This window comes from Nelusetta ayraudi, unplaced genomic scaffold (genome assembly GCF_046127955.1).
Source record: "Nelusetta ayraudi isolate G7.1 ecotype Tasmania unplaced genomic scaffold, CSIRO-AGI_Nayr_v1 ptg000022l, whole genome shotgun sequence".
NCBI classification, from domain to species: domain Eukaryota; kingdom Metazoa; phylum Chordata; class Actinopteri; order Tetraodontiformes; family Monacanthidae; genus Nelusetta; species Nelusetta ayraudi.
The window spans coordinates 862,516-884,679 of record NW_027466072.1 but is presented as its reverse complement, the minus strand read 5'-3'; the positions used below and the strand labels follow the sequence as shown (position 1 = coordinate 884,679).

Below are 22,164 nucleotides of genomic sequence, written 5' to 3'. Positions count from 1 at the left end.
GTCACCGAAACCTATCTGTAAATCTACCATTAGAGGGCGCCGTTTGCCGGAGAATTTAATGTTGGCATAAAAACACGAAGAACCGAACGGTCAGAAGAGCACAGCTGTAACATTTCTTCCGTACCTCGAGCCATCTGTACTAGGATTTTTTATTTTTTATTTTTTTTCGTACCTTCAAGATTTCAAACGCGTTTTATTGCGACGCTTTAAGAAACAATTGTTGATTTTTGATGATCTGTCCCTTTAATGGTAATTTTAAAAAGTCAGAAAGAAAACCCCACTCTGACGTCATTGGAAATCCCCTCCGCTTCTCGTCTGTCCGTCACACATTTAAAAAAAAAAAAAAAAAAAAAAAAACTATTTTAAATATGTAGGTTGGTCTTTCGTAAGTTCGTGTGGCTCTTGAAAACAAAGAGTAGCGCATCCCCTGACACCTCAACCTGATGGTTGTCAGGTTGGGAAAAAGAAAAAAAGAAAAAAAAGTTGAGACCGTGGCTGCGTGTGTTCGTTCGTTTGTTTGTTTGTTTGTTTGTTTTCCGCCTGTGCTACAATCGCGAGCAGAGCCAGTCAGAAAGTGTACGTGCCTCGCGCGCAACTCTTGTAAGTGCGTAGCTTTCGTTTCGCTTTTGCGCCCGGGCTTTCCAGTGGTGACTGTATGACTTCCTCGTCCTGCCTGCCGACCGCCTCGGCAGCAGCAGCAGCAGAAGAGCGAGATGTTTAGTCGCTGTTTGTAGCTCCAGTCCACAGAAGGTGGGCTTTTCGCCTTTTGTGTCATGTCAACGCGTTCAACTGTCGGCGTCGTCGTCGTCGACTTGTGAGCGCCGAAGACTTTGACCAGGAGTGCTGGAACCAAAGTCGAACGACGCAACAACCACCAAAGAGTCACGTAAGATTAAAAAAAATAATAATAATAATTCAAAGTCGTCCTCTGAGAGATCCGCGGTTGCTTGTTTTTGTTTGTTTGTTTGTTTGTTTGTTTGTTTGTTTTTCGTTTGAACGGCTCCTGTGGCGGATGTCGTCCGACTCAAGCGGAAGACGCTTTGCTTTTGGCCGAGGGTTAGAAAAGTCCCTCTTTCTCAAGTTTTGTTGACGGACAGTTCAACCTTCGATACCAACCGACGGTCCTCTCTCTCTCAGGCCTGGGAGTAGTTCTAGCCAAAGCTAAGACAATGGTCTTTAGTCAATCTGTCAATACACAGCAGCGGTCCATGGAGATGCAGAGGGCGCCTTTGTTTACCACGCTGGGAGATTTGTGGCTTCATTTCTCATGGTGCAGGGTCCAAGGTAAAACCTCAGCTTCAGCTCACTTAAGCTGAGACTAGTTATTTTTTCCAGCTGTTAACTTACTCAGAGTACACAAAGTAAGTGCAAAACGCTAAAACTGTGTTTTATGATGGATCATTAAAAAAAAAAAAAAAAACAACACCTCATTGTCCAGAACAACAATAATCAGCTGTTTAGTCTAAAGAATATCCAGATCGATGTCCCTTTTTTTTTTAAAGTATGAATTTGGATGCAATAAGTCAATAAAGCAGCTAATAATTGGCATTCATGTTTAAGTATGTGTGCGTACATGTGTATTTGTATAGCAGACACCACACTGAGCCATCATGTATCGATTAACAACAGTCCAAAAGGTGGATCTGCTAAGCGTCTCGTGATTTTATGTGGACTCTGCAATCTGTATGAGAACAGTGTGAGATCAGGTTAGACATCAGCAGCAAGGCCTCGGCAGGCAGTATGTTTTCTGACACTGGCACAGAAGTCTCATACTCTGAGCCCGGCTCAAGCACTCATTTTGTGCCAGTCGTGTTTCAGGTGGTTCTTCACTCGGAGGCGGAAACTTCCCCTCTAAAGTTCCAGCATTTGGTCTGTTAGAATGCACACATTGAATTGCTCACAAACTTCCCTGACTCACTGGCACATGTATTATTCATCACCTATGAAAGTATTGCCTGCTCCACAGACAAAGGGGGGATTAGTACAACATGTAGTGTGCAGCGGCTGTAGGCGTTGAAGTTGGTAGCATCTTATCTGAAAGACTTGCTGAACACAGATTAGGATTATGTGTTATTATTCTTTCTATTTATTCTACTTACATTTTTGCATTGTGCATACATGTGTAATACTGTACATGTATTTATAAATGTTGTTTCGTTATACTTATATACAATATACAGCATAAATATTAAACTTTGTCATAACTCAATTTCAGACTTTTTTTTTAATTCATTGGTGAGCAGCGCCATGGTGCATTCATTTTTATTTATTTTTTAAATGAAAAGAATAAGAAGTTAATTTTTAAAATGCAAGCAGTTCATATTTTTTCCCACTCAAGTAAAGTTGCACCTAAATGTCAACCCTTTCTTCCAGTATGTCCAACTCCACGACACCCAGTTCATAACTCAGAATGAGTGCGCGGAGGAGTGATGGAGGCGGGGCCGGAGGAGGGGCAGTGGAGGTGGTGGACGAGTTTGCGTGTTCCGGGATGCTGCGGAATTCACTGACCATGCTGCACAGCACCGTGGAGAGGATCTTCTGTGTGATTTTTGACATTGGCGAGGAGGATTTCTCTCATGCCAACACCGGACAGATATGGTTGAAAATGCGAGGGCAGGACAACTGTGTGCAAGCTGCAAAGGTGAGTCCTAAATAGTTTTCTAGTTTTAGTATTTTATTTGAGCTGATTACTTTGAAACTGTGGTTGAGCCTGAATGAAAAAAAACTTTTTTTTTAACAAGGCACCATTTATCTTTGTATTTCTTATCCTTAGTGCTCTTTTGCTACCAGTGTGCATCCAGAATAACTCCACAGTCCTGTTTATTTTCTCATTATATATATTTTTTTTTAGTTGTTTGTGAAGGGAGTTGTAAACCAGGAGCAGCAACAAGAACTTTCTTATCCTGATGTCCTCCACTGCGTGTTCTGCGGAGCCAGAGGGCTGTTCATGGACAGTCTGATTAGACGCACATCTGCAAATATAGTGGTGAGTGTCGACTCCAGGGTCCTGGCTTGTGCTGCGTTCTTGATATTCAGTTGACCGTTGCTTTCAGAGTCATTTTTTCTTCAGGTGCTGTCTCACAGCTGTCATACATTGCAAGTTGCAAGTTAGGGCAAAATAATGTTTGGAGATGTATGCAGTGTTACAGTAATTATCAGAAGTCAGGTATTACTGGAGTGGTCCTCCATCCAATCATGGCTATGTTTAGTTTGTCTTGTGATTTCTCTGCTAGAGACTCTGGGGAAGTGGAAACAGACTTTGTGGACAGATTTTTTTTTTTTTGCTGTTACGTTTGGGTCGGTATCGAGGGGCTGTTTGATTGCAACACTAATTGAAATACATTTTTTCCTCTCAACACGTAAAGGGAAAAAAAAACCTGGCTTTCTTGGATAATGCCATCTTGGGTCAGGCGAGGTAGTTGTCAGTCATTTTTGCAGACGCTTAAGATTAAACATCACAAAAATGAACAATTTAATTTCAAATTTCTTAGTGCAAGCAGCAGTGGCCGAAGGCAACATTTTAACTTTTGCTTTGCTTCTATTGAAGGGAACTTCCTGCAATATTGAATGATGTGGTGAGGGGATTTTTTTTTTCACCTGGTATAAAGACAATTGGTGAAAATGCAAATGTCTGAGCCAGGGAAGTTTTAATATTTTTCACATCTTCATTATTGATTTCATTTGTGATTTCTTACTGCAGAACAGGGTCTAAAAAAATACTCTCATGTCTCATAAGATGTCTTATGTATGTCTTATGTATGATACTAACGCCACAATTAAACTACATGTCCCAAAGGTTCAGAAATCTGTACATGTCTTATATTGAAAATTGGACATTTTTAACACAAACTTTCTGTAGTTGAGGCAGGTTTAAGAAGTACAGGATTGAATTTTCTAATTTCGTGGGACTTCAGTGGCAAAGAAATACGCATGCATCCGTCATATGAGCCAGGTCTCATTTTTTTTTCTTTTTCTCACCAACCAGGTTGGCTCTCTGGGGTTCCTGCTGATATCAGGCATTACGGAACCAGTTGTGCAAGCCTACTCTCTAATTACAGACCTGGTGGAGAGGTGCAATGACACGCAGTCCAGACGCGCCGACGTTGGGGAGAAATGCCTCGGCGAGTCACTGGAATCACGTCGCGCTTTCAAAGCTCTGGTGGAGAAATGGGAGGACAGGCACATCTTGGATCTGTTGCTTTTACCAGGTTCCGTGAAAGAAGTCCTCTCTGATTTGGTGAAAGAATCAGGGTTTGATTCAACGCCTAGATTGCCAATGGTGGCTGGAAATGAAGAGGCAAGATCAACCAGGGTTTCAGGGGACAAATGTGACATTGTGACTCACCAGTGGGTCGAAGGGACGGCTGCAGGGCCGTTGAAAAACTCTGCAACCAGTGGACTGGATTCTTTCCAGTCCTTACGCACATCGTCGGGCTCACAGGGGAGAGTAGAGGGTGCTGAGGAAAGACTTATACATTCCCCGTATGTGGCGGAAGGTGAGGAGCAGCTGGAGCAAGTTGCGACTTCCAGTACCAAAGTGACAGAGCCCAGAGCGGAAGAGGCCCTGCAGTTTTTGCTTCTTCTAAAGTTCTTTACAGCCATGGGCTACACAGAGGACGTTGTGAAACGCGTACTGGCCCAAACAGGACCCAAAGAGGCTTCGCAGATATTAGATTTGGTTCAACAGGAACAGGATCGCAATGACCGGGAACTGGCAACCCTGGCTGGTCCAACTGCTCAAATTGCCTTGAGCAACGGACCATGCGAGTCGGAGCATAAAGAAGATGGAGATGTTGTAGCAGGAGGTGAAAGTACAAGTGGAGAAGCAAAGGAAGTCTGTGAAGAAGAAAAAGAAAAAGGAGCAGCTGGAACCGGCAGGCATTTTGAAGGGGAGAGGAAGTCTCCAAAGCAGGAAGCAGAACAAGAGGAAGATTTTGTCTTTGGGGTGCTGAAGAAAGCTGCAGCCAGCTGCGGGTACCCAGAGCAAAAAGTAGCCAAAGTCTACAACATGTTGCCTGAGCGATCCACTCACCAGCTGCTCCTGGAGCTGCAGAGAGACGAGGGCCGAAAGGTGGACAACTTCAGGGAGGGTCCAAGGGAGATGGACGACGTCGTGCTGGAGAGTGAAGTAGAGAGCTTCGACAAGGCCCAGGACAAAACAAGAGGAGACACTGAACTCCTCGTACCTGCAGTGAGGAGGGAATCTCCAGATAAAGGCTGGACGGCAGTGCCCAAACTAATCAAACCAGCTGCAGAGCCAGATTTGTTCAACTGGACCGACAAGCCCCACCAGTTTACCTCAAATCAGTACGGCCCTCACGCAAAGCTCTTGCAGACCCCCAAGTTGCAACCTTCCCACCACCAGTTCCCTAAAGTCCAAGGACCACCCATGCCCACCTATTCCTCATCCTTGGATCCCCCACCGACCAGCCACCAGCCCCAAGTAAGGAACAATCCCAGTGTGAACCACGACTTCTTTCGTGCAGCACCACAGTCTTCAAGCTCCCTGAAACGAGAACTGGCAACCACTGCGCCTCACCTCCAAAGAGGGAAAGACTCGTCTCCCAGCAGAGCAAAGGAGAGAGCGGCCGTGGCAACTCCTTCCTCTATGGTGGTGACGGGAGAGCAGCGTTTCATGGAAGGCCTGGAGAAGCCATTCAGGCTTCAGTTAACCGACGAGCCCGGCGACCGGAACCTGAGGATGATCATCATTGACGGCAGCAATGTGGCAATGAGGTGAATGACACAGGAATGACGACGCCCCCAGGCTGACTTTGCACCAAATCCACACCAAATAATTGACATAACAAGACTCGTGTGTGACTTTGAGTCGTGCTGCTTGCTGACGCACCTAAGGGTCTAATTCAGGGGTGGGCAAAATGTTTGACTGGTGGGGCCACAATGGGTTCTAAATTTTGACAGAGGGGGGCTGTAGCAGCAGCAGATGGATGGAGTGTTTTGGTGAGCCGCCTCATAGGAGGGAATAATATCGTGCTATCGGCATATATTTTACGAATAGAGTACTCCACCCCAGTACCGGTACCGATACCTGATACTGGTATTGGTGCATCCCTAGAAATGAATCTTAATGAACTGAAATAAATATGAAATACAGATATTTCATGACTTATTTCTTATTCATCAATTTCGGCGGGCCAGATTGGAAAGCTTATCGGGCAGCATATGGCCCACGGGCCATAGTTTGCCCACCCATGGTCTAATTGCCAAACCACAGTGCGATGCAAGTGCAACAACCAAAAGTTAAGTCACACCAATCTTCAAAAAAGAAAAACTGCGGCGTATGTCACTGAAAATGAATTAGTGAATGAATCAATTGCAGTGTCGGACTAGATTTTTCTTACAGGCGTTGTCCTGGGGTGTGGGATCAACGCCCTCATCATTATTATGCTCTTGTTTTTGTGAAATGAATTTTTAAAATGCTGTATAAAAGCATGTAAACCTGTCTGAGTTGAATAAGAAGCTGTAAGACATAACATGTAGTCCAATGTCCTCGTAGACAAACAGTTGTTTTGCAGTGTATTCACAATCAAATGTTTGGATTATTATTATTTATAATAATAATAATAATAATTATTATTATTGTTATTATTATTATTATTATTAATAATAATAATAATAATAATAATAATAATAATAATAATGATAATAGTTATAATAATTATAATAATAATTGTAATATTAATATTAAATTGGTCAGCAACTGTGATGTCATCAAGTGTATTTGTCTCTACAGTCATGGCTTAGGTCATTTCTTCTCCTGTCGAGGCATCGCCCTGGCTGTTCAGCACTTTTGGGACAGAGGTCATCGTCAAATCACCACCTTCCTTCCTCAGTGGAGGCAGAAAAATGACCCGAAGACAAAAGGTAACAGTGCTTTGCATACTGTTTGGACATGGATTCTCAATAAAGTCACTGAAGCCAACTGAATTGCAAAGAGCAACTGTATATGAGCGTAGGGGGAAGAAATGAACTAACTACCGTCAGTACAATAGATGGTGAATTCTTATGCTCCCTTTGTGTTGTTTTAACTCAGTTTCTTTCTCTTATACTCTGTGATTTGAAGACTTTTAATGATTTACCTGAATCGCACTAGAAAAAACTAAAGATAATGTGAAAGAGATGCAAAAGAGGGATTAGAGATAAGTTCCATTTAGCGTACAGGAACTTTCCAGTAAGCCAACAGACACAAAAGCAGAATCTGGAATCTTTTTTTTAATTATTATTATCAGAATGAACTGAACCTTTATTAGTCTCGCTGGAAGCGTTAATAGCAAACTATTTGTAGAAATGGCCTTGCAGACTGACACCTGAAAAAAAAATGTTTATTCAAAACAAGAAATAATTATAATTTCCAATTATTATTGTGGGGGGAAAAACTCTCTCTCTCTCTCACACACACACACACACACACACACACATACAGGATGTTGAAGTCAGCATCTCTTTACTCTTTCATCAGCCATGCATGTAGATCTTACACAGCAAAAGTTTGTGGGAGTGAAGCTCCTCGAACACACGCTAGAGTCGCAATTTCCACACGGGTGCAGGAAAGATAAGATTTTGTTTCGTTCTGCCTCGAATGGAGGTCAGAGTAGTCAGAGAGCGGAGGAGGAGGCGGAGGAGGAGGAGGAGGAGGAGGAGGTGGACGGCCTGCTTGGCACCTCATTGTACCAAGTCAGGAACTTTTCCATCATTTTCCTTTTCAAAATTGAGTACGATCCATGTGAAGCCCAACAAGTCATGGAAATGTGTGTTTGCTCTCAAATTTCATTGTCATTGCCTTCACTTAATGGAATGTTGTTTTCATGCCTTTTAGAGCCGCACTATCTGGAAGAGCTGCATAAGGTGGGCTTGGTTTCCTTCACTCCGTCGAGGGAAGTCCAGGGCAAGAGGATTTGCTCATACGATGACAGGTGGGAAGCTGCTGTCCTGTCCTTAAACAGATACGACACAAGAAAAAAAACATTTCATTGAAAAATGCTTCACATTGAATGTGCAACACTCGTCCTCGTGCCTCAAATCAATGTACTGTTGTTTGTGAGAAAGGTTGAGTGTCAGTTAGAGCAGGCGTGGGGCAAACTACGGCCCGGGGGGGCCATGTGCGGCACGTTAAGCTATCAAATCCCGGCCATCAAAGTTGTAGAAATTATATTAATAGTAAGTAAGTCATAAAATAGCTGTATTTCATCATTTTTTTCAGTGTTTTCAAAGTCATTTCAATAAAGAGCTGTACACTTTGGAGCTTCAAAAGACACACGTTGTTGGAACGCCTTTGTTTCTTTTCAATAGACATCAAATCACATGTTTTCTACATATCCCATGATATGCATTTTTTCTCCTCGATAGCCCATGTGACACCACGGTTATGGATGCAATATGGCTAGGGTTGAATTCCACTAACACCATATATACACCAACGTATACTGGCCCCAAAAGGGAACTTAAATCCTTATTAAAAGTTTTATGCATGGCAAAATATTTGTTGACTGATTGATGAAACCTCACTGCACAGCTGTTCATTTTCAACACGAAGCAACGGCTGGCAATAAAGCTTGAACACCTAAACAAGGCATGCAATAGCTTGTGTAACCAAAGTCCTCTCGGGTCAACATTCTTTTACAAGGTTTTTCTTTTCTTTTTTTTTCTTCCCCTTTCTTCCCTTTCTGTAGATTCATGCTACAGCTCGCGCAGAAGACAGACGGAGTGATTGTCACAAATGATAATCTGAGAGACCTTTCAGATGAATCAGCTGTATGGAGGGACATTGTCAAAAAGAGGTATGAAAAAGAAGCCACTTCAATGCGACTTCCTTGCTGGCGGAGGCAAAAGTTCACCAAGAGAGCGGTGAAATGGGGATAAAATATTTGACCTACTTCTGACACTGTGTAAATAACGGAACTATTTGAGAATCCCTCGTGCAGACTTTAAAAAAAAAAAGTGAAATTGCATTTTTATTTTCTTTAAAGTGACCACACTTGGTAAATGAAGATTAGTTTGCAAGACGCAACACAAGCTTAATGTGTGTGACTGACAACATATCTTTTGCTGTGAAGTTGCCATGCAAACTTCATGCTTTCACAGTCTCGTCAATTTGAGTTGTCAAACCGCTTCAGCCTCCATAACCCTATTTACTGTGTCACCACGTCCCCAGACTTCTTCAGTACACATTTGCTGGGGATCTCTTCATGTTGCCTGATGATCCTTTGGGCAGAGGAGGACCTCACCTACAAGACTTCCTGCGCTCAGATCACAGGTATAAACAAACACACTTCTACGTGTTAATGTCTGATGTTCCCTAGGTGAAATGTTCACGTAGTTCATCAACATATTACACTTTCTCAGAAACCCAGAGCCAGGACACCATTCATTTGCTGGCGTCGCCACCACTTTGTCTCCCGTGGCTCCGCGCTCCCAAACTGAGGTCATCAACTACCGCGACCGGACACTGGGTGGCGCTCAAGATGCGTCTCGCAGAGGGAACCAGGCTAAAGGGCGGGAACGTGAAAACGGGTGGAACCAGCAACACGGGCGGTTTGGAGCTGTGGCTGCAGCGGTGGACAGGAGTCCGGAGGAAACGGCCAGCCTCCGAGAGCAACTCTGTCAGGTGTTTACCGGCCAGGACAACACGGTGGCGCTGGTGCTGCAGTGTCACCCCACGGAGACGGACGTCAATGTGCTGTCCGATCGGATCTTGGAACAGCAAACAGACTGAGATTTGTTTGGGAGAATTTTGCTTTTTTTTTTTTTTTAAATCATTGGGTTTTCTATGATGAGCAAATTAAGAAAGCCGATGTTTTTATAGGATTTAATAACGAGACAAATTTCTGTTGACACTCCCGCACATTTAAATACCTTCCAATGTTTGAATGTTGTGTTTTTGGTTTCCGTTACTTACCTAAAAATTGCATTCTGGTCTGAAGGTTCCCTAAACTTTATTAGCTTAGCGACTCCAGGGTTTGATTCAGCAGAGGGGCCGATTCTAACGCGAACCAGCATGTTGTGCTACTTGTTGTTCCTAAAGGTGTGAGGCCTCTTCCACTCCTTAATCTGTCCAGATTACAAAAATGGTTGCCGTTTACTTCCAGATGATGAAACAAAACCAAGTGTTGGGTGCAGCGAGGCACAGTTTTCCGCTGTAGTAAATGCACATCAGCTAATTTAATGATATGAGGACCAAGGGTGTATCAACAGCTTAACCAGTATGTTCATTTAGGAAAAATACTTTCTTTGGCTTCTTCAAAGCTTGATTTTAGAGACCTTTTTTTAACCACTGCACATTTTGTTCAGTTTGGTCTGGTTTCTATCATGCAGCGTTTTAAAGGTATAACTCAGTCTTAAATAATTGGAATGCTTAATTATCTGGATGTGCCCTTAAGAGCTCATGTTTCTTGTGTGAAATAAATGAATAAGGATATATTTTATTACTCTGCTATTCCGGGTTTGTTATTTGTTTTGTTTTTTTGTTTTTTTTTAGCTCTTAATATGTATTTTTGAAAAATGTGGATCTCAATGAGGATTTTTTTTTATTTGTTTGTTTTCTCAAAAAACTGAAAATGTGAATTGGCACCACCTTCTGGTTGCTACAACAAATATTATAAACATTGATAATTCTGATTACTTACCAAGTACTAGATTTATTATATTATATAGATGTCGATTCAAATTTAGATTTATGAACTGGCAACTTGGCCAGGGTTGCCTTTGCCCTATGACAGCTGGGATAGACGACAACACTCGCACCTACAGACAATGTAGAGTTGCCAATGAGCCTAATGTGCATGTCTCTGGATTATGGAATAAAGATGGAGGTCCAACACAAGTTGCACCTTGGCCTCGAAACCCACAACCTTCCCTTTCTGAGACTGCATTACTTCATGTTCAGTTTACACACACACACACACACACACCGTCAAAGTGTTTTTGGTGTAACCCAGGTTACTTTGATCCTTTATTTTACCCTTAACTTTTATATTACCCACGGTTATTAAACGCCGCAAACCCAGATGTGCTTGGCACGTTAATGAGAACGCGCTAGTTTCCCACTAACAATGAACGCATCTCGTACATGAGCGCTACCTGGCAGCCACGTGCTGTGGCCCAGGCAGAGAAGCACGTTGCTTCTGATAGCGATGTGGTTTGGAGCCATAAAAGGGGAAAAAGGTCTGTATTCAAATAATGATCGATTTAATTCCTGGAATGATTATTATGAGTTAATCGTATTATTATTATTATTATTTTTTTTTTATGAAAGGAAAGTTCCAACAGCGTTGACGAACTGTTGGAAAGAACAGCAAGAGAAGCTCCGATTGGCCGTCTCCTTGGAATATCCTGGTGAGTTAGCTACCTCGAATTACGAGGTTTATGAAGTGGTATATTTGTGTTACATTATGTTGTTTAATGAAGAAAACAGTCAGGATATGACTTTACGACAGCGAGTCTTCCATTCATTGCTGCCTGCTGGACTGCAGCCTAGCAGCTAAGCTAAGGCAGCATGTTACTTTTGTTTATGTGAACGGACATACTGTGACAATTATGCGCCGTGTGGGCTTTTCTTTTTTAAATTATCATTATTTTTTTTATTTTTTTATTTTTTTAATTCAGCAGTGACATCAGGGAGCTGTTAATAAGTGAAGAGGTTTGGCTCGTCGGAGCTTCACAGCTGCTTTTATAAGTGTCACATATCTTTATCGTTTTGTTTTAACCACCCTATTTAAGAGGATTGTTGTTGGACTATCAGTTCTTGGAAATACGATTTCATTTAAGAAAAGACCCTGTCTGAGTATTTCCTGCCACACGCATTTCTAATATAGAAACTTGATAAAAATCGATTATTGATCGTTAATTTTCCCAATTATTGATTGAGGAATATTCTTAAAATGCCCATCTCTAGTTAAAATATCAAATTTAGTTAAAAGCCTTATGTAGGTTAGAATTGTTGGTGACAAAGACAACACAAACACAGAAGTCATGGCAAGTTCCTGGATATATATCAAAAATATTGAATGTTTATTATTTACACACTCAGCATGGAACTCAGTACTGTAAAAATAAATATGATATACCCAAACAAACAGCTAATACAACTATGTGCAAATGAAAGAACACATCAATGAACATCAAAATAAAAACAACAACAATTGCAAAACAAACAAATAGCAGCTTTCAGCTAAAAAAAAAAAAAAATTTGTCTCGCCAAGATTGGCATTCAAAAAACTAAATGCCAATCTTGTGTGTCTGTTAAATGGTATTCATTATTCAGTTTTCCACTCCATTTCTGATATATTATTTTTACATTTCGTGCAAAATCTCAGCTAAAACGCCTTCTGAATTGCCGGCAACTCCGCAACTGGATATGGATCAACCCGTTTTCTGGTTTGCTTCCGGGATGAACGGCATAACGTCTATCATCTGCACCAGTTCTCCGTCTCTCCCTTTCTCTCCTTTACTCTATTGCATTCAGGGGTGAAGTGCTCAGCGCACACATCTAGACTAATCTCGAATAATCTTGTGCAGCTTTCTCTCTCTCAAAAAAAAAATAAAAATCAGCTCTGCCAATCAGGAGCCAGCTCCCTTCGTTCACTTCACAGAGCCGGTTCTTAGAATCGCTTCGTTCGCATATGACCCATCACTACGAGCTTCATTGCGTACATAACTTTTACTGACTCTCGTGCATCAACTTGCAGCCATGTCCGAACAACAACACTTCCATATGTAGTACTTTATCAAGTATCAAGAATCAAGAATGCATTACAAGCAGGCTTGACAACGGGCAAGAATAGAAACAAAATAAAAAAAAGTAGTGATCACTGAACGAGGCTGAGTTGTCTCTGCTGCTGTCTTAAGCGAGTAAAAATTGCCGTGGTTCCAGATATTGAAAATAAGTCGCCGAAAAATGAATAGTGAAAACAAAAACTGGGACAAAGACAAGACTGAAACAAGACAGAGAGTCAAACTAGACGAAGACTAGATAGAGACAAAAACTAGAATAAGACAAATACTAAAACAAAGCAGGCGGTGTCGAGGCTTGGGAGCGGGACTCAGTGCGTCAGTCGGCGTCCGATAGGACAGCAGGCATGGCAGTAAGGGCACCAATCAGGTTGTAGCGATGGCTCACCTGTATTCACATAAACTGGCAAGATGAGTGGCATGGAGGGAGGGGACAAGACGGCTAGTGGCCGCACAGGTGTTACTTTATTTTCATTTTCCATTTTACCTGCACAATATCTTTGGTTTGGTTTTTTTGCAGTCCTTCTGCCATGCATTTCCTGAAAGAAATAAACCACTATTTAGTCTGTAAGTTGTTTGGCGAACGAGTGATATGAAAAGCTCTGCTGCTCAGTAAGTCATTTATTTTATAAGTTATGCATTTTTGAAAGAAAAGCCAAAGTATTAAAGTATTAATTGATTTTAGCTTCCAGAATTGTTGCTTTAAACGCTCTTAGATTGATATACCTCCACTGTAAACCGTTGAATTTTAGGAGGAAGAAGGTAGAAAAAAGGCTGAAGTCTGGGCGGGCACAAGCAACGGTTTGGATTGTCAGCGTTTTACCTGAATCGGGGAGGTTACTGTCAGTACATAACTGATATTTGCAGATCGAACTCTGGCTCTGTCTGGAGGGAAACAGATCCATAGAAAAGCAGATTAGAAGAACAGAGTATGACGCCATTCCCACTGTGGATCTCGCTCTCCTTGATCTGTTTTAACTGTATATTTAAGAGAAGGTTTTGGTAAAGGGAAAAATCTTTGCACCTCTATTTCCTCAGCAGGCGCGCCAGAGGGTGACAATTAAGTCCAAATTGAATTGGACGCAGAACTTATTGCGACGTTTCGGTACCTACCAGAAACGTCGTGACACAAACATTAGCTTTTTCAAGCAAAATGTGCCAATACAGGAAGCTACATTAAATAGGAGTGGCAGTGTGACACCAACCAATCACTTTGCCACATAAAATATTAAATATCAACAATATCAAAATACAATCCGTGGAAACAACATCAATATACAAATTGTGGTCAATTTTGTCGGACTAATGGGAGGTCGGACCAATGGGCAATTTGTCGGACTAATAGAAGGTTGGATGAATGGGAAGTTCCCATTTTTGCGAATACTGCTTTTATGTCCATTAATAATTCTTTGAGTTTTCTTGTAGTTTTCCCAATGTCAGCCACACCACACGGACATCGTATCACATATATCACGTGGGTAGATGTACACGTGATGACCCAATGATGATGATGAGGACATGAGCTTTTTGCCCGTGTGGGTAATAGAGTATTCCCTGTTGAAAGGAAGTGGTGGTGTCATAGTTCACCTTCTGATAGAATCTGTATTGGACATTTCGGAAAGGATTTCGTTTCTATATTTCTCAGCATCTCGCACACAGATACCACCACCCTTATCGCACGGTTTAATAACAATGTCCTTCATCAGCTCATCCAAAGCAGACTTTTCATTTGTATTTTAATTGGACATGCTGCTGTGTGGTCTAGAGACCTTTTCCATGATGTCCTGCTCCACCACCCTACAGAAAGTGTTTACGGATGCATTGTTGGCGTTTGGGCAGAAAGAACTTTTGGCTTTAAAGACGGGTGCATGAATCGCTGGTTCGAGAAAAAGTGACAGAATTTGATTTGTCTGAAACACACAGAAAAGTCCACTTCAAGGCCAAATAAGCCCACTGTAGGGGACAAAAGACAACTTTGAGGAAATGTTGATTACCGCGTCTTCGAGCTGCTCTAAGTGCACTGCCGGCGGCCGATGTCTGGAGGACTGTTTGCCCATCCTGCATTTCCTCGCCCTCGCCTGCCCATTTTCTCGTGGTTGGATAAAAAAGAGGGGTTGCTTGGTGGGCTGGTCTGGTCTCTGCGGTAGGTAGGTGGATGTCGGCACGCAGACCTGTTCGTGGGCCCAGCCCTGGCTCTTGGAGCAGCCATGCGTCTTTGCGAATAGATAGGTGAAGGAGAAGAGGCCTCTTTAAATTCCCAATTGTAGATTTTGTTCCTCTTGTTGTCTTCAGTGTCGTGTTTGTACTTTTTTAGTTTGATGCTGAGTAACTTCTCTTTGTATTGACATTCTGCAGTCTTTATGGAACTCTCAATGGAGAAGTTTGTTCCAACTTTTTCTCTTGAGATGCTCTTTTTTTCAAAAGCTCTGCTTTGACTGTGCTTGCTTCAGTGGACACTTGGTTAATGATGGGCAGCATCAAATCAAGCGAGCATATATTTAAAATCTCTGCCCAGCGTTTGATAACTTTCTCATGAGATTTCCCTCAGATCTTTTTTGTTTCTCCAGTATTCACTTAAAGTATTCACATGTCTCTTTTAGGTATGCCCTGTGCCAGGGTTTCTTTAGTAGTACATTCACTAAAATGGGAAGGATAAAGAGAAGATCAGCATGCCAAGGATGACACAAATTTGCAAAGTATTCTCTATTTTAAGATATTTTGTAAAGGCGCTCAAGCAGATACATCCTCCTCATGCCAGCCCAAGGTTGTGTCAGTAAGGGCGTCCGACATTGAACCCATACGTGTGTGTGTTTGAGAGAGAGAGAGAGAGAGAGAGAGAGAGAGAGTAGGTGTGCGTGTGCATTAAATCAAGGTTCAATTCTTAAAATTCAAACCAATATAATTTCCAACCTGACTCCTGAGTGATGTGAGCCGACTTCATCTGCGCTGCACTGGTTTGATCCACTTTTTCATCCTGCAAAGAAGATGACAAGTGAGCATCGCGTCTGACTTTTCCATCTTTGCAAAAATGTGTTTCGATGAGTTTCTTACCAATTTCTTCTGCACTTCATAAACTGCATCGTTAATTCTATGTCGGTGCATCTTGTACAGTTCTTCTGTCTCTGCTGTACACTCTTGGGAATGACACGTGGAAGGCAGATTTAAGGCAAAGACGCGCTAAGCATGTAAGGTACACAGTGTCGTCATCTAAATTCTATATTTATTCACCTTTTACATTTTGGATTTCAATTTATTTTTCATTTAGTTCTTTATTGACCAGAAAACAAATTGCAAGCAAGGACGTGCAGGCTGTACGTACAGTATAATTGGGATGTTAATATGTATGTGTCTATTAAAAACACATTTTCAAAAGTGTTCAAAAGTAGTCATAAAATCATTGTATCAAAGTGTCTCTTAATATAAGAAAAATGATCATTGCTCAGCTGCTTGCTGTGTTTCATGTCCTAAGCTTTCACCCAAGCATAGTACAGGAGGTTGAAATGGATGTCGTGAAAATTACAGTGACCCTAAACCTAATATAATATAAAACACGGACGAGAAGGACCTGCTTGAGGATCCAGTCGGAGAGAAGCACTCTTAGGTCGTTACAATTTGATGAATTTCAAGATGAGGAAGAAGATTGGAAGTCATTTTCTTACTGCGGGAGCACGGCCTCACGCTGGGGTTTCCATCCCAGCATCTTATCATGAGGTCTTTGAGCCGCGACAGTCCTGTGATCCCTTTGCAGTGAGTGGTGATGTCATTAAGTAGTGGACGATCCCCCAGAGGGATGCGAAGCTGCACTATGGTGCGACCTGTATCTTCAAAGACATCGGACACGGTGAGACGTTTAGTGTTGTGGCTTTCAGGGTTGGAACAATGACACACATCGCCTGTTGTCCCTTTGAGTTTATCATTCTTTCATGCGGTGAAGGTGGTATGTTCAGAATTATCTGGGTTTTTTTTGGTTTTTTTATAATACATAATCTGTATCAGCCTGAAGTAAATGATACATTTACATACAAGATTTCGAAATATGCCCTGAAGAGAGAGGAGTGAAGTACACAATTTCCATCATTGCTTCATCACCGAATGTTTTCAGTTCCATAGCTGTTACAGGCAGCCAACCTTGTCAAACACACAAGCCCTTCATAGAGATCGGAGCATGGCATTGGTCCGACCCCCCCCCCCCCCCCCCCCCCCCCCCATTGGTCTGATCTCCCCTAACCCTGACCGTAATGGGAGGTCGGACTAATGGGCAGTTCCCCATAGAGAATCCATGCTTTGTTGCCCCATTTCAAAGGCCTAGCACAAATCTCACAAGGTAAAAAAAAATTAATAAATAAATGAATCAGAAAGGAAGACAATCACTCACTTGCATACGGCTTGTTTCCTGTGATTATGGACCATAAGAGTATACCGTAGCTGAAAGACACATTACAACACATTACAAAGGGTACACGTTGACTTTTTGGAGAAACCATACATTCCGCTCTATGGACTTTACTGTATTTCAACAGCGTTGAGGTACTTTGAACCTCTGCTGCTCATTCAGCACTTTGTCACCTGTATATATCAGAGCCTCGTGTTGGTTTATATGACAAGTTGAAGGCCTCCGGTGGCATGTAGCTGTACGTCCCTCCGCTTGCCTCACTGTCTTTGTCAGAAACACGCGTGGTGCTGCTGTAAAAGCGGGCAAGGCCGAAATCTGTGAGCTTGAGAGGAGAGAAAGATTCACATTAAGAAACAGAAAGGGTGCAATGGAGCTTTTCATTTTTGGGAAAAGAGTAAGCAGGCAGTGACAGGAAGTCTCTCACTTGTCGTATCAGCATTCAGTTTGTGTGTGTGTTGCGGTCAATTTTTTTCACTTCCTTTTTTATTTCTTGTACTTTCTCGATTACAACTCATTGCTAATATGTCTGCTGCTCCCGTTTGTCTCCCCCCTCGCATGAAGTCACAAGAGTTTCCATAATTCTGTTGTTGGTGGTTTTTCTTGACCAGTGATGGGTTCCTTTGTCTCTTTGTCTAATATAATTATTATTATTATATTATTATTATTATTGTTATTGTTATTATCATTATTAGCCAGGGCAATGCCTCGACAGGAGAAGAAATGACCTGACCAAGACTGTAGAGACAAATACACTTCATGACATCACAGTTGGTGACCAATTTATTATCATTATAAAAAATAATAATAAGAATTACAATAATAAGAATTAAACATTTTCTTTATAAGTGCCTTTCTGACACTCAAAGACACTTTACAAACAAATACAATAAACAACAGATTAGAAATTACACACGGTAAGAATGAATAATAATAATTCATGAAATAGAGTAAAAATAGACACGGACTAGTGGAGTCACACCGAAAAGGCGATTTTGAACAGAAAGGATTTGAGTCTGGATTTGAACTGAGGGTTGTTGAGGGCTGTGAAGAGAAGGATTTGACCTTGATGAACTGAGTGTGGTCAGTAAGATAGGAGTGAAATCAGAGGAGGGGTGTGTGAGTGATGCCTTTGGAGGAGAGTCTATTAAGAGGGGTTGGATGGGGAGGGTGACACTAAAATGAGAGTAGGGAAATGGTCCGTATGTAGTTTGTCAGCAGTACAGTTGGAGGGGCTGAGACCAAAGCAGCAGATTAAATCCAGTGTGTGACCTTGGGAAATCAGCAAACTGATGGAAACCAAAACTGTCAAGTGACGAAGTGAAATCTTTGGCAAGGGGAAGTCATTCTACAGACTTGCGTGACCAATAGAAATTTTTTAGCAAACGTCAGAATATCATTGTGGTTGTTTGGCTTCAAATCCCTAACAGAGAACCTAGCAAGCCCTTTGGTGTTGAGCCACTTTTATAATTGTGCTGCAGACGAGTACAGCAGTTCCTCATAGACTCTAAAAACGAAATGATTTAAAAAAAAAATGTATATTAGAGCTGAAGCGTTCCCCCTGTACACATCTTGACTCCGCTCATTTTGTCAGATTAAATCTTCTTCCTGTGGAGAAATGCTGCTACACTAGCAGCTTTACCTTAGCCTTGAGGGAGGAGTCCAGCAGCACATTGCCGGGCTTCAGGTCCAAGTGGAGTAAAGCAGGTGACAGAGAATGGAGAAAGTTTATGCCCAGAGCAACTTGGTGGGCCAGTCTGAAAACCAAGGCCCAGGGTGGAGTTCCACCCAAAGTTTTCTGTTTGTTGAAAAAAAAAGACAGTACTTAATAAGGCTGATATAACCAAAAGGTAAAATGTTATCCTGAGGTCCATACAGCCAGTTGCTGCTGCATTATGAAAAGTTTAGGTCCTAACCAACAAGGGGACATGTACAATGATTACAATGGTTAAAGGTCCCATGTGTAAAATTTGGCTGGATGTATGATTTTCATATTGGTAAAAGCTTACTATACAGCCCATAAACAAATTAATACTCGAAGTAAAAAATAAAAAAAAATCATTTTCAAAGTCATTTGGTTTTCCTACCCATAGATCTGTTCTTACATTCAGAAAATAATATACTTTTAGAGCAAGAAATTAGAAATGCTGTACCTGAAAGGAGGCCAATGATCCTCTTTCCATAAGCTCCATGACAAGTCCAAGATGTGTTGATGGGCCAGAATTTGGCAATTTACCGTTGAAGAGGCCCAGCACATGGATAACATGTGGGCTGCATCCTCTGGACATCATCTTGACCTCTTGTAACAAAGAGGCACCAGTCCTGCGTGAGCATTGAGAAAGCAGTCACTGAAATTGCTCATATGCCCGTGAAGGTTCTCAGTCGTCTAGGTCATCTTAGTACTTAGAATTAAAATTGTGTCGTGTTTCACACTGTTCACACCTTGTCTCTTCCCTAATGGCTCCATGACAGCAGGGAGGAAGAAACCTCACCCATAGGGTTGTCAGAGTAACAACATACATGAGTTTCAGGTGTGAGCCAAAACATCTTGAAGATAGAAAAAAAAAAAAAAAAAAAAACTGTCCACTTTCCTCAACTTAATCTCCAAGTACTTAAATTGGTAATGGCCATTGAAAGCAGCAGTCTGAAACTTTCTTTGTTTACGGCTTACCCATCATCATAGTGAAGCACCTTAATGGCCACATCACAGTACCACACGCAGTGCCTGGCTTTGTAGACCTGTCCGAAACCACCTGAGCCGATCACCACCCAGTCACTGAGGCAGGCGTCGCTTATCATTTCACAAGCTGAGCCACCAAATGATGCCATTGCCCGCTGAAGATGGAAATTAATGTGTCTTAATGGCAACAAAAATCAATTTTCAATTATGCAGATGTAAATTAGAATTGTGTTAAATCAATTCCAAAATTGTGCAAACGCGAATCATAAATTGCAAGAGAGAAACAAAAACTGGGATTCATAGATTTCACTTCTGCTTGAGACCCTGGCTGTTTGGAAGTAGACTTTCAGACAAGATAAGTAAAATGACAAACTCAACTCACAAACACAGGGATGAGTTAAAAGAAAATGCAATGGCGATAACTTTTTCATATACTTAGGTGTTTCTGAGTGATTTCTAATCTGTTGCCACATGGTGATAACTTTAACTTGCAGAACGACTGATCCAGGGTTTCTTATTTTCACACATTCATCAAATCGACTAAGCAACTTTTTCTTATGGAAACATATAATCATTTTAATCATCTTTAACAGTTTACAATCTTCTACAGATTTGGGGTTTTTTTTGTACAGTTGAAATACTCGACAATGTGCCTGCTTCCTACAATGGAAGTTCCTAGACTTGTGTACTTCACACAGCTGCACACATGACAGAAATTATCGGAGTCATATTACAAACCAGTGGCACAAAAAGGAAAAAGAAATGTGAAGAAATTAGTTTTTCTTTCTTGAGACCTACTTCATTAATCATCATCCAGATTTGTCTGCTTTTCAACCCATTCATACTTTCGTTATACACAACATTAGTCAAACATAAATTGTACACAGTCTTTCCAACGTTTGGATATCATTTGTAAAATATATATAGAATTTTTTGGTTGGTCAGTGAGCATTTTGAAATGTAATGATTGAATGGCTAAAGCAGGGAAAGCACTTACCCCTGCAGTCTGTCCGTGGTGAAATGTGCATAAAACCCTCCTCCTCCTGGATTCCCAAACAATGTGAAAGCAGAAGTGAAACTATGAATCAAAAAATTCCCTTTGCCTTCTGCTTCTGGTATACACTAGTATTCACGTTGTCATGAGAGCTTTTTGTTTTGTGTTCAACCTATATCCCTTATATCCCCCATAAATGATTTCTCATTTTTCATTTGCATGTATGGTAAATAAAGGTTTTTCTCTTTGGCTAGCTGGGAAAAAGCAACTTCTGCCTGGTGCTAGCCTCTTCAGGAAAGCTAAATAAAACTAAATTTCCCTTAGACCCCAAAAAAAAACATTTTCTTGGAGTAATTTTCTAGGAGCAATGCCATGGGCTGAAATATGTGCCACCAGAAACTGAATTTGAATCATTTATATTTGAATTTGAATAGCTAAATGCGAATGATTGAATTAAAAATTTGAATTTGAATCACATAATTTGAAATTGTATTGTTAAATTTTAATCATTGCATTGAAAAACTGTATTTGAATAGTAAAATTTGAGTGAACAAAGGTAGCCAGTTAACATCGTAGCGAGTTGAACCGGAACGCCGGTCCATCAACAAAAATTGAAACTCAATTTTGAGAACTGAACTTGAATTGTGAGTACTGAATGTGAAGATGTCTAGACAGTTGGTTTTTCAGTGACAATCAATTTCTTATTGAATTTCAATTTCAAACAAGGTGTGAACAGTGTGAAACACGACACAATTTTAATTCTAAGTACTAAGATGACCTAGACGACTGAGAACCTTCACGGGCATATGAGCAATTTCAGTGACTGCTTTCTCAATGCTCACGCAAGACTGGTGCCTCTTTGTTACAAGAGGTCAAGATGATGTCCAGAGGATGCAGCCCACATGTTATCCATGTGCTGGGCCTCTTCAATGGTAAATTGCCAGATTCTGGCCCATCAACACATCTTGGACTTGTCATGGAGCTTATGGAAAGAGGATCATTGGCCTCCTTTCAGGTACAGCATTTCTAATTTCTTGCTCTAAAAGTATATTATTTTCTGAATGTAAGAACAGATCTATGGGTAGGAAAACCAAATGACTTTGAAAATGATTTTTTTTTTTTTGTACTTCGAGTAAACACTTATTAATTTGTTTATGGGCTGTATAGTAAGCTTTCACCAATATTAAAATCATACATCCAGCCAAATTTTACACACTGGACCTTTAACCATTGTAATCATTGTACATGTCCCCTGTTGGTTAGGACATACAATGCACAGCGATATAACTTCCGAGACAGAGCGGGAGAGGGCGGGGCCAGGCCATTGACGTCAATGCGACAATGATAAAAGAC

General features: G+C 41.3%; 2 protein-coding genes, 1 long non-coding RNA gene and 1 pseudogene across 4 annotated transcripts; 2 read left to right on the top strand and 2 right to left on the bottom strand.

Moving 5' to 3' along the window:
• Positions 1-726: 726 nt before the first annotated feature.
• Positions 727-10,442, top strand: khnyn (KH and NYN domain containing). 2 transcript variants are annotated; one of them, XM_076027972.1, is made up of 9 exons: positions 730-886; positions 2,374-2,641; positions 2,852-2,986; positions 3,986-5,736; positions 6,755-6,885; positions 7,838-7,934; positions 8,691-8,798; positions 9,173-9,274; positions 9,364-10,442. In XM_076027972.1, exons 2-9 carry the CDS (start codon positions 2,411-2,413, stop codon positions 9,731-9,733), a joined length of 2,925 nt encoding a protein of 974 aa, XP_075884087.1. In that variant the 5' UTR covers positions 730-886; positions 2,374-2,410; the 3' UTR covers positions 9,734-10,442. The 2 variants fall into 2 exon arrangements, with proteins under 2 accessions (XP_075884088.1, XP_075884087.1); XM_076027973.1 differs by lacking the exon at positions 2,852-2,986 and having other exon boundaries at positions 727-886.
• A 1,544-nt stretch (positions 10,443-11,986) lies between these two features.
• LOC142889332 (uncharacterized) lies at positions 11,987-15,740 on the bottom strand. Its single transcript, XR_012926830.1, has 4 exons — positions 15,658-15,740; positions 13,571-13,632; positions 13,235-13,286; positions 11,987-13,135 (listed from the first exon to the last, which is right to left on the bottom strand). It is a non-coding gene; the product is annotated as an uncharacterized LOC142889332 (long non-coding RNA).
• On the top strand, positions 15,365-15,458 carry LOC142889563 (U6 spliceosomal RNA; annotated as a pseudogene).
• A 1,374-nt stretch (positions 15,741-17,114) lies between the features above and the next one.
• On the bottom strand, positions 17,115-19,670 carry LOC142889327 (receptor-interacting serine/threonine-protein kinase 3-like). Its single transcript, XM_076027994.1, has 4 exons — positions 19,291-19,670; positions 18,780-18,935; positions 17,314-17,462; positions 17,115-17,172 (listed from the first exon to the last, which is right to left on the bottom strand). The coding sequence occupies exons 1-4, from the start codon at positions 19,426-19,428 to the stop codon at positions 17,115-17,117; spliced, it is 501 nt and encodes a 166-aa protein (XP_075884109.1). The 5' UTR covers positions 19,429-19,670.
• Between the last annotated feature and the right edge of the window lie 2,494 nt (positions 19,671-22,164).